The 12,758-nt window shown below is 46.5% G+C and overlaps 1 protein-coding gene across 3 annotated transcripts in view; it reads left to right on the top strand.

Moving 5' to 3' along the window:
* The first annotated feature begins 11,756 nt into the window (after positions 1-11,756).
* The window catches only part of ntsr1 (neurotensin receptor 1 (high affinity)), a 107,398-nt gene continuing 106,396 nt past the window's right edge, over positions 11,757-12,758 (top strand). For all 3 annotated transcript variants that reach the window (XM_038803498.1, XM_038803497.1, XM_038803496.1), the window contains exon 1: positions 11,757-12,527. In XM_038803498.1, coding sequence (XP_038659426.1) covers positions 11,844-12,527 — 684 coding nt within the window. In that variant the 5' untranslated portion in view covers positions 11,757-11,843. The remainder of the gene's footprint in view (positions 12,528-12,758) is intronic.

Below are 12,758 nucleotides of genomic sequence, written 5' to 3'. Positions count from 1 at the left end.
ATTTATGCGCCTCCTGCCTTCAAATATACTGCCGGGGAATGGCAACATTCACCCTATGATTTATATTCTCACTGTAGCATCGCAGTCACACGACTATGTCATTCAGAATGTTTTAAACCTACTTCTGATGCTCTTTCTCTGTGATCATAGCTTTGCCATCGGTAAACCGGGAGCATTAATTCATCCTTTTTATGCCAATTTGTGGCATTTGGGCAGAAATACGCCATGTAATGAGCAGTGTACTGAATCATGGACTGTGACATTCTATTGGATGTGAACTAGCTTTAAATGGAATCGTATTCGGTGATCGGCTGGAGAATCACCATTCCTGACCAAATCGGGGGCGGTGCGGCTTTTGCCTGAGTCCCGCCATCCGATGCCCCCCCCCCCCCCCCCCACCAGCCGAGTTGCCGACGGCATCGGTCGCGTGTGGTCCCATCATTCGGGACCTCGGATGCTGGGCTGGGCCCCCAGCCGCCCAGTCGGGGGGGGGGGGGGGGCCTGATCTGCAGGCGGGGGGGGGGGGGGGGGGGGGGGAATTATTTGGGGCTGGGGGTACTGTGGGGGGGGCGCGCTAGCTGGCCAAAGGGGGGGCAGTTTTTCACAGGCCAGGTTCCTGAGCGGGCTCCACCATGCAGCACGGCACGGCCTCAACAGGCTGCCATCCTGCCTATGTGCGTCCACGGACCGTATCGGGATGTATCGGCAGCTAGAGCTGGCTGCTCTGCGCTGCTGGCATGCTAGCCCCCAGCAAAACGGGGAGTCGGTGGTCATTTTACACCATTTTCTCAGGTGTAAAACGCGACCGTTCCCACACCTCCAGACAACATCCAGGCTTGGGTTCATAAGTGGCAAGCAATATTCAAGTGCCAGACAATCTCCAACGAGAATCTAACCACCTCCCCTTGACATTCAATGGAATTGCCATTGCTGCAAACCCCACTATCAACATCCTGGAGATTATCAGAAACTGAATTGGACCCAGCCATATGAATACTATGCCTCCAGAAAACAGGTCAGAGTTTGGAAATCCTGTTGTAAGTAACTCACCACCTGGCTCCCCAAAGCCTGTTCAAATAAACAAGGCACAAGTCAGGAGTGTGATGGAACATTAACCACTTGCATGGATGGATGCATCTCTAATGACATTCGGGAAACTTGACAGCATCCAGGACAAAGCAGCCCATTCGATTGGCACCCCATAGACCACCATCGACATTGAACCACTCCCCCACTAATCCCTGTGCCAGCCGTGTGCAGCATCTACAAGATGCATTGCAGGAACTCACCATGGCTCCTTCAGCAGAACCTTCCAAACCCATGACTTCTGCTACCCAGAGGACAAGGGCAGCAGATGCACAGGAATGCCACCACCAAGAATCTCTCCTCCAAACCACACACCATCCTGACTCAGAAATGTGCTGCTGTTCTTTCACTGCCACTGAGTCAAATTCCTGGAACTCCCTCCCTAACAGCACTGTGGGTGTACCTACACCACATGGACTGCAGTGCCTCAGGAAGGTGTCTCATCACCACCTTCTCGAGGGTAATTCCGGATGGTCAACTGATGCTGGGTGAAGAACATTTGAGTGAAGAACATCTTTCACAGTATTCTAACTCTGCCGGTAAATTGTTAATATTTCAGTTCCCGGAAAGCATTTCCATCTGCTCATTCCAATCCAATACTCATAGCCAGATGCTTCCAGCTATGTTGTCAGTAGAAAATTTGCAGGCTTTTACAGCTGGGGGCTTTAAGTGTCTAAGCAACAATATTTAAGGACTTGCTATTGGATACTCTTGGTCACCTACACAATAAATATTTGCTTCAGTGGATGTTATAGTTTATTGGAATTACTAAAGTAAACAAGAATGTCACTGAAATAATCTCAAGTGATCTGGGGCAAAATTCTCCGACCCCCAGCAGGGTCGGAGAATCGCCTGAGCCACCGAAAATCCCGCCCCCGCCGTGGCAGAGATTCTCCGCCACCCCGGAATTGGCGGGGACGGGAATCAAGCCCCGCCAATTGGCGTGATGTCCGCGTCAATCAGCGAGGCCCCTGCAGCGATTCTCCGGCCCGCGATGGGCCGAAGTCCCGCCGCTGGGAGGCCTCTCCCGCCGCCGAGGTTTGAACCACCTCTGGTGGCGGCGGGATCGGCGGCGGGATCGGCGGAGCGAGTGGGCCCCCGGGGTGCTGGGGGGGCGCGGGGCGATCGGACCCCAGGGGGTGCCCCCACGGTGGCCAGGCCCGCGATCGGGGCCCCTCGATCCGGGCTAATGCCGTGGGGACACTCTTTCTCCTCTGCCGCCGCCACGGCCTCCGCCATGGCGGAAGCGGAAGAGAATCCCCTTGCGCGCATGCGGCGATGGTGACGTCAGCGGCAGCTGACGCTGACGTCACCACCGGCGCATGCGCGAACCGGCGAAGGCCTTTTGGCCAGCCCCGGCGCCGGGCGGCGGGCCTGAAAGGCCGCTGGTGCCGGTTTTGGCGGCAGTCGTCGTGGTGCCAACTGCTCCGGAGCGGGCCTAGCCCCCAAAGGTGCGGAGAATTCCGCACCTTTGGGGAGGCCCGACGCCGGAGTGGTTGGTGCCACTCCCCTACGCCGGATAGGGGAAATGCTGCCCCTGTAGAGAAAAACTGCACACATTTCTTTGATCTTCTAAACATAAATATCTCTGGCTTGTTCTTGCCAAACAGCACAAATTCAGAATTTTTTTCACCTTCATATGTAATGAATGGATTAACAAAGGATTAAATGCTCCAATCTATATTTACATTTCATTGTGAATTGTGCTCTTTTTCTCCTTAAATAAAAAAATTGAATTACATTGCCTTTCAGTTATATTTAATAGAGAGGTTTTATTTTATGTTTGGACTTGCAAAAGGACCTTTAAATTTCTAGCTTGGCAGAGAGGCGGCAGCTTCTGATATCATTTATATTTCCAATTTCTATATCTGTGTAAATGTTGATGGTTGTATAAGCTTGAGACAAATCTCTCTCTTAAATATTTTGTTGTATAAACCTGATGCAATTACACTAAATACTCCGGAGAGAAGCCCGGTTCATCAATGTGCGTGGCAGCACCCAGCATTGTCACTGGTCCAATTCCATTCCAAAAAAAAACATCCATTAACACTCTGAGGAGATTGTTTTGGTACTTGTTTAAACAGACCAAGTAATTGACACTCCAACTGCATGATGAGAAATTCGACTGGTGCAAATGTGTCTTCAGTAATGCAACCATTTTGTGCCGCGAGAAGAACGGTGCAGATGAAGTTAATCCTGTTTTGGGCTGTTTGAATACCTTCCTGAGAAAGTATTGCTCACACATAGTTTAAGAACGTTTGTTTAAATTCTACTCTGTCGTATTTAGTTCGTTGACATTTCTAAAAGAACTATTAGCCTGATTAAAGAAAGTTTGTGGAAATAAATGTAACATGATACGAGGAATTATTTCAAGTGTGATTTAGGTCATTTTATCAACTAGAAGAAATACCTTTGGGTGCTCTGGCTAGGAATGGTTTGCTGCTTTGGAGGTCTTTACAAAATGCATCAATGTAGCATCCATCCGAGAGAAAGGAAATCATGCCACTATTAGATCATTGGATTATTTAATGAGATAAGCAGATCAATGAATTTACCTTAAACTGAGGAAATTTCTGTTGCATGTTAAATGAAGAATGACAGACATTGTTACTGATAATGCAAAGAGGCTATATTACAATGTCACAGTGTAAATAAGTTATCTACAGAAGAAAAATAAATTGCATCGCCAAAAATAGAAGCTTGCATAATGCTCATTTCCACAATTCTGTGCCACTCTTCCTCAGAGACTCAATTAGACAAAATTTCAAGTATACCAAAAATGCCTCAGCCAGTAACCATTCACCCTCTGTGAGACGAGATAGCAGGCATTGGAAACATATTTGATTTTTGAAAGCTACTGCAGCAATTTCTAATCCAGCCCGCACCCAAGGTGCACATGTACATATTTTCCAATATGACTTGTTGAATATGGACCAGGGGCGTCAATCCTGCCCCCGCCGTGTTCCGAATTCTACGTCCCCCGAGATTCGGCGGGGGTGGGAATTGCACCGCGCCGGTCGGCAGGCCCCCCGCGGCGATTCTCTGGCCCGTGATGGGCCGAAGTCCCGCCGTTGACAGGCCTCTCCCTCTGGCGTGGTTTAAACCACCTACCTGAGCGGCGGGATTGGCGGCGCGGGCGGGCTCCGCAGTCCTGGGGGGGTGGCACGGTGCGATCTGACCCCGGGGGGTGCCCCCATGGTGACCTGACCCGCGATCGGGGTCCACCGATCGGCGGGCGGGCCTGTGCCATGGGGGCACTCTTTTTCTTCCACCTCCACCATGGCGTACACCATGGCGGAGGCGGAAGAGACCCCCTCCCCAGCCCATGCGCCGGTATGACGCCAGCAGCTGCTGACGCTCCGGCGTATGCACGGACTTACGCAGGCCGGCGAAGTCCATTCGGCCCTGGCTGGCATGGCGCCAAAGGCCGTTCACGCCAGCTGGCGGAGTGGAAACTACTCCGACACGGTCCTAGCCCCTCAATGTGAGGGCTTGGCCCCTAAAGATGCGGAGAATTCCGCAACTTTGGGGGGGCCCAACGCTGGAGTGGTTCACGCCACTCCAACACGCCGGGACCCCTGCCCCGCCGGGTAGGGGAGAATCCCGGCCCAGTTGTGGGAACTCAGCCTGATTTTCTTTTCCTTTTGAAAGCATTGGCATTGAAAAGAACTACAGTGCATATTTCAAGACTGCTCTCAACGGCATAGAATTGGGCAGACACAAAACTGTCATGGCACCCTGGTGCACAGTCAATTCCAGTCCCCTTGACCCGGAGTTGCAACACAACTGAAATTACATTATACTTAAAATATCCGAGGTCCTTGGCTGAGCCCAATAAACTGCAGTAACCAGGGGCGGGATTCTATGACCCCCCCCCCCCCCCCCCCGGCCGGGTCGGAGAATCGCCGGGGGCCGGCATCAATCCCGCCCCCTCCGTGTCCCGAAGTCTCCGGCACCAAAGATTCAGCGGGGCGGTAATCGCGCCGCACCGGTCGGCGGGCCGCCCCCGGTGATTCTCCGGCCCGTGATGGGCCGAAGTCCCACCGCTGTCATGCCTCTCCCACCGGCGTGGATCAAACCACCTACCTTACCTGCGGGACCAGGTGGCGCGGGCGGCCCCGGAATCCTGGGGGGGGGGGGGGGCGCGGGCCGATCTGGCCCCCTGGGGTGCCCCCATGGTGGCCTGGCCCACGATCGGGGCCCACCAATTGTCAGGCAGGCCTGTGCCGTGGGAACACTCTTTTCCTTCCGCCTTCGCCATAGTCTTCACCATGGAGGAGGGGGAAGTGACCCTCTCCCCTGCGCATGCGCAGGGATGACGTCAGCAGCCGCTGGCACTCTGGCGCATGCGCGGACTTCCGCCAGCCAGCAAAGTCCCTTCAGACCCGTCCGGCGGGGCGCCAACCACTCCGGCGCAGGCCTAGCCCCTCAATGTTAGGGCTTGGCCCCATAAGGTGCGGAGACCTCCGCACCTTTGGGGCGGCCCGACGCCGGAGTGGTTCATGCCACTCCATCCCGCCGGGACCCCCCGCTCCGCCGGGTAGGGGAGAATCCCGCCCCAGGTTTGTAACTTTAACACAAGTCACCTTTTATTATGTGCAGTATTATAATTAATTAGAGAGAAAATCTTACACCTCTTTTCCAAGCCTCCTTCCTAACTACTCCCACTCTCTACACACATATATACAGAGACAGACAGGCAATACATCGGGGATCGGGTGGTTGAAAGGTAAAGAAAATATTAATAAATTAAAAGGATTAAGGAACTTTGATACACTGGGATGACTTCCAGTCAATGTCTTTCTGAAGTTCAGGCTTTTGTTTTGGTACTTCGTCCTTCTAGCTTTGTGGTGGTTTTCTCTGGCAAGGTTGTGTACTTTCTCTGTAGATTCGGGATCATTTCAAGTTTACAGCAAAGATGTGCCACGCATTTCACCGATTTTAGAAGAATAAAACAATCCTCAGTTCAGCAAGAAAGAGAGAGAGAGAGAGCGTGTGTCCCTTCTCCTTCCAACACTAAACACTTCCGCCCTGTTCTCTTAGAAAGCATCACACAGGAACCGATCACTGATTGTTGTCAGGCAGAACATTATCCCCGGCCAGCACACTGGGTTGCCAGTTAGCCAATCGATCCGACTTCCTCCAAAACTGGTTCCCAAGATTCACTCGCTGCCAAGGAGTCTATTTTCTCCTCTACCAAATACAAAACCTGGAACATACAGCCCTGATAGAAGCCCCATTCAGTTTGAGGCTTCTGCTTAAAGGCACACACTGATTATGGGTCCACGGACCAAAAATAATTTTTAAAATGGGGATAAAGGAAATAAAGAGGAAGGACTCTTACAACACAGAGAAATATTATGGTCCTCCTCACCCCCAACCCCTCACCACCAACCCCACTCCCTGCACCACACATACCCAGCAATAAACTTAATGCACCCGGCCTGTGATCAGCTAACCCAGCTCAGACAATTGTTTCAGGGTGGAATCTACTTGAACTATGTGACTTTATTCTTTATCAGGTGGTACTTTTGTCCACTGGCCAGTTGGTGGGAGCTAGAATTAGGTACAGGGAAGAGAAACATCCATTGCCTGGCATTCAAATAGATTGATAATTTGAACATATGATTTATTATTTTTGAATATTACAGAAACACACCCAGCAAGTCTACGTAAGTGTTTATGGTTTATGCAATCCTCTTCCCATTTTACTCCATCTCAACCTATCAACATATTCGTTCACCTATTTATACATAGCGAGCTTCTCTTCAAACGCATCCATGCCTCAACCACTGACTCCACATTCTTACCACCCTTAGCAGCAAAAAATAAGCTTCTCTGTAATTTCTTATTGCATTTCTCAGTGACAATTTTGTATTTGGTGCCTAGTTTTAGATTGCCTCAGATGCACAAGCAGCTAAAAGAGGTTTATTCCATTCAACAGTTACATCATTTTGCAAATCCCTATCAGGTCACACTCCGTAGTCATATTTCAAGAGAAAAGAGCCCCAGCCTGTTTGTTCACTCTGTCCTGTAGTTACAATTTTTCAGTTCTGATATCATCCTCATAAAACAGAACGTGCATTTAAGTGTTCACATGACAACTAGCAACTTTGTTCATTTCCAGTGCACATTTTCACAGAGTGTGCATACTTTTACAATGCACATTTTCAGTGTGTGTATATTTTACAGTGGACATTTTCAGTGTGTGGATATGTTTACAGTGCACATTTTCAGTGTGTGGATATTTTTACAGTGTGCATTTTCAGTGTGTGTATATTTTACAGTGGACATTTTCAGTGTGTGGATATTTTTACAGTGCACATTTTCAGTGTGTGGATATTTTACAGTGTGCATTTTCAGTGTGTGTATATTTTACAGTGGACATTTTCAGTGTGTGTATATTTTTACAGTGTTCATTTTCAGTGTGTATATTTTACAGTGCACATTTCCAGTGTGCATATTTTACAGTGCACATTTCCAGTGTGTATATTTTACAGTGCACATTTTCAGTGTGTGGATATTTTTATAGTGTGCATTTTCAGGGTGTGTATATTTTACAGTGGACATTTTCAGTGTGTGGATATTTTTACAGTGTGCATTTTCAGTGTGTGTATATTTTACAGTGCACATTTCCAGTGTGCATATTTTACAGTGCACATTTCCAGTGTGTATATTTTTACAGTGCACATTTTCAGTGTGTGTATATTATTACAGTGCAAATTTACAAAGTGTGTGTATACTATTAAAGTGTGCATTTTCAGTGTGTGTATATTTTTACAGTGCACATTTTCAGTGTGCGTAAACATTTACAGTGCACATTTTCACAGTGTGTGTATATTTTTACAGTGCACATTTTCAGTATGTGTATATTTTACAGTGCACATTTCCTGTGTGTATATGTTACAGTGCATATTTTCAGTGTATGTATATTTTTACAATGCATATTTTCAGTGTGTGTATATTTTTCAGTGCAAATTTTCACACTGTGTATACTTTTAAAGTGTGCATTTTCAGTGTGTGTATATTTTTACAGTGCACATTTTCACAGTGTGTATATTTTTCAGTGTGAATTTTCAGTGTGTGTATATTTTTACAGTGCACATTTTCACAGTGTGTGTAAACATTTACAGTGCACATTTTCACTGTGTGTATAGTTTCACAGTGCACATTTTCAGTATGTGTGTATTTTACAGTGCACATTTACAGTGTGTATATGTTACACACATATTTTCAGTGTGTGTATATTTTTACAGTGCACATTTTCAATGTGTGTATATTATTACAGTGCAAATTTACAAAGTGTGTGTATACTATTAAAGTGTGCATTTTCAGTGTGTGTATATTTTTACAGTGCATATTTTCACAGTGTGTGTATATTTTTACAGTGCACATTTTCAGTATGTGTATATTTTTCAGTGTGAATTTTCACAGTGTGTGTATACTTTTAAAGATGCATTTTCAGTGTGTGTATATTTTTACAGTGCACATTTTCATAGTGAAATGAAAATGAAAATCGCTTATTGTCACAAGTAGGCTTCAATGAAGCTACTGTGAAAAGCTCCTAGTCGCCACATTCTGGCGCCTGTCCGGGGAGGCTAGTACAGGAATCGAACCGTGCTGCTGGCCTGCTTGGTCTGCTTTAAAAGCCAGTGATTTAGCCAAGTGAGCTAAACCAGCCCCTGTGTAAACATTTACAGTGCACATTTTCACAGTGTGTGTGCATTTTTACAGTGCACATTTTCAGTATGTGTATATTTTTACAGTGCGCATTTGCACAGTGTGTATACTTTTACAGTGCACATTTTCAGTGTGTGTATATTCTTACAGTGCACCTTTTCAGTGTGTGTATATTTTTACAGTGCGCATTTTCACTGTGTATGTTTTTACAGTGCACATTTTCAGTGTGTGTATATTTTTACAGTGCGTATTTTCAGTGTGTGTATATTCTTACAGTTCACGTTTTCACAATGTGTATATTTTTACAGTGTGCATTTTCACAGTGTGTGTAAACATTTACAGTGCACATTTTCACAGTGTGTATATTTTTACAGTACTCATTTTCAGTGTGTGTATATTTTTACAGTATGCATTTTCAGTGTGTGTATAATTTACTGTGCATTTTCACAGTGTGTGTATATTTTGAGAGTGCACATTTTTACAGTGTGTGTATATTTGTACAGTGCACATTTTCAGTATGTGTATATGTTTACTGTGTGCTTTTTCACAGTATGTGTATACTTTTACAGTGTGCATTTTCAGTGTGTGTATATTTTTACATTGCACATTTTCAGTGTGTATATTTTTACAGTGCACATTTTCAGTGTGTGTATATTTTTACAGTGCACATTTTCAGTCTAAATTTTTGCAGTACACATTATCAGTGTGTATATTTTTACACTGCACATTTTCAGTGTGTGTTTATTTTGACAGTGCGTATTTTCAGAGTGTGTAAACATTTACAGTGCACATTTTCCGTGTGTGTATATTTTACAGTGCACATTTTCACAGTGTGTATATTTTTACAGTGCACATTTTCAGTGTGTGTATATTTTTACAGTTCACATTTTCACAGTGTGTATATTTTTACAGTTCACATTTTCACAGTTTGTATATTTTTACAGTGCACATTTTCAGTGTGTGTATATTTTTCCAGTTCACATTTTCAGTGTGTATATTTTTAGTGTACATTTTCAGTGTGTATTATTTGACAATACACATTTTCACAGTGTGTGTATGTTTTTACTATGCATTTTCAGTGTGTGTATATTTTACTAGTGCACATTTTCAGTGTGTGTATATTTTTACAGTGCGCATTTTCACAGTGTGTGTATATCTTTACACCGGACATTTTCATTGTGTGTATATTTTTACAGCGTGCATTTTCACCGTGCACCGTTTAAGTGTGCACGTTTTCTTCCAAAGTGTTCAAATTGCAACATCTGGGGTATTTCCGGCAGATTGTATTTTTTTTTAAACTTGCAACAAGTGAACTGATCGAAGTTGAAACTGCTCCCGACATTGGGGAAGCTGAGGATGGACTGTGTGAAGTTACTTCAGCCACAATTCACAACGCTGTCCATTGTAACAAACAAAATAGTAACAACAATCAAACAATGTCAAGCGCGGGGGGGGGGGGGGGGGGGGTGCGGATTATATGAACAAATAGCAAAAATATTGCGGATGTCGGAAATGTGAGTTATTTGTTTTTTAAAACAGAAAATTGCTGGTGAATAACCAGAGACGGAAGATTGCATTTTCTCTCACTCCATCCAGGCTGTCTAATGAAGCCGCAAACTGACACCCGCGGGTCGCTGTTGATTGGGTTTAGGAGCTGAGAGAGATGGGCACATTAAACCTAAATGGTTAACCACCCTCGGGAATGAAAAACCAAAAGCCCCGAAAACTTGGCAGATTCTCCTCCCGGACCACATTTCATTCCTGTGTTTTGTGAATGTTGTCACTTGTCTCCGGCGAACTCCGTTATTGTGCGTGCAACAGAGATTCAATTCAGTAAATTCATTGGCAGCAAGAAAAAATACAACTGAATCTTATCAATTTTCCCATTTCTTCTGTTTCGGTCCCCTTCCCAACAGTGTGTCACTTTGGGAGGAAAGGTACCTGTCTGTGTCTGTCTTTCTAATTGTGTCTGTGTTTCTGTCTGTATGCTTCTGTGTGTGTCTGTGTGTTTCTATCTGTGTGTCTGCGTGTATTTCTGCCTGTGACTGTGTTTCTGTCTGTGTGTGTGTTTCTGTCTGTATTTCTGTCTGTCTGTTTCGATCTGTGTGTTTTTGTCTGTCTTTCCATCTCTGCTTCTGTCTGTTTTTATCTCTGTGTCTGTATTTCTATGTGTGTGAGTGTTTCTGTGTCTGTGTTTCTATCTGTGTCTCTGTGTTTCTATCTGTGTCTCTGTGTGTGTTTCGCTGTGTCTCTGCTTCTGTCTGTGACTGTGTGTGTTTCTATCTGTGTGCCTGTGTGTTTCTGTCAGTGTTTCTGTGTGTATGTGTGTTTCTATCTGTGTGTGTGTTCCTGTCTGTGTGTGTTCCTGTCTGTGTTCATATCTGTGTGTCTGTGTTTCTTCTTGTGTGTCTGTGTGTTTCAATCTGTGTGCCTGTGTTTTTGTGTGTGTCTGTGTTTCTGTGTGTGTGTCTGTGTGTGTATCTGTCTGTCTGCACCTGTGTTTGTGCATGTGTGTGTGTCTCTGTACCTGTGTGTGTGTCTATGTGTTTCTGCCTGTGTGTCTGTCTGTCTCTATGAGTCTGTCTGCCTGTGTGTGGGTGTTTCTGTCTGTCTGTGTGTACCTGTGTGTTTCTGTCTGTGTCTGTCTCTATGAGTCTGTCTGCCTGTGTGTGGGTGTTTCTGTCTGTCTGTCTGTGTGTACCTGTGTGTTTCTGTCTGTGTGTGTTTCTGTCTGTTTCTGTAAGTCTGTCTGCCTGTGTGTGTGGGTGTTTCTGTCTGTCTGTGTGTACCTGTGTGTTTCTGTCTGTGTGTGTTTCTGTAAGTCTGTCTGTGTGTGTGGGTGTTTCTGTCTGCCTGTTTGCGTGTACCTGTGTGTGTGTGGGGCGGGGGGGGGGGGGGTATTTCTGTCTGTCAGTGTGTGGGGGGGGGGGGGGGGGTCAGATATATAAAGCGCTGCTTCATTCACTTCACAACAATCCGTGCATCTCAGAGACCGGGCTCACACTGAGCGCTCAGTCTTGTCCAAGGTTTCTCCCGAAGCAACGCCAAGTAAATCACACACAGACAGACTGGTAAAAATGAGCCTTATCCTGAACTCCAGTTTTGAGCGGAGCGATGCTTCGACTGGGCTGCACGGTGGCAATGTGCAATCGGATGATTTCCCGACCAACAACCTGACCAATGTGCAGGCGCAAGGCGCCGACAGCGATCTGGATGTGAACACGGACGTGTATTCCAAAGTGGCCGTCACCCTGATCTACATCAGCCTCTTCGTCCTGGGCTCGCTGGGAAACTTCATCACGGTGCACACTCTGGTGAGGAAGAAGTCGCTGCAGAACTTGCAGAGCACCGTGCACTACCACCTGGCGAGCCTGGCTCTCTCCGACCTCCTCATCCTGCTCCTGTGTATGCCTATCGAGCTGTACAACTTCATCTGGGTGCACCACCCCTGGGCCTTCGGCGACGCCGTGTGCCGGGGCTACTACTTCCTCCGGGACGCCTGCACCTATGCCACCGCCTTCAACATCGCCAGCCTGAGCGTCGAGCGCTACCTGGCCATCTGCCACCCCTTCAAAGCCAAAAGCTTGATGTCGACCAGCCGCACCAAGAAGCTGATCTCCATCATCTGGATCCTGTCCTTCCTGCTGGCCACCCCCATGATATTCACCATGGGAGAAATATACGCCAATGCCCTCCCTGATCCGGATGAATTGATCTGTACCACTATAGTGGAGGAATCGACTGTTAAAACAGTGGTCCAGGTGAGCAGTTGACTAGTATGTATGTCTTGCCTGGAGGCGAATAGGTGTTAGAACAAACCTTTGTATAAATAAGTTTCCCAAGCGAAGAATTGCTTTTCCCTTTGATCTGTCTGATTTCAGGAATTTGTACCCTGCCTGTTTAATTCGATTTCGTGTCCAGTTGTTGCTGGGCGATGCACTGACTTTCCTGGTGCATTGACTCCCCTCTCTGCCCCAGCATTCAGATACATT

Source organism: Scyliorhinus canicula, chromosome 7, assembly GCF_902713615.1.
Source record: "Scyliorhinus canicula chromosome 7, sScyCan1.1, whole genome shotgun sequence".
NCBI classification, from domain to species: domain Eukaryota; kingdom Metazoa; phylum Chordata; class Chondrichthyes; order Carcharhiniformes; family Scyliorhinidae; genus Scyliorhinus; species Scyliorhinus canicula.
The sequence above is the reverse complement of the archived record's forward strand: the minus strand, read 5'-3'. Positions and strand labels throughout refer to the sequence as shown.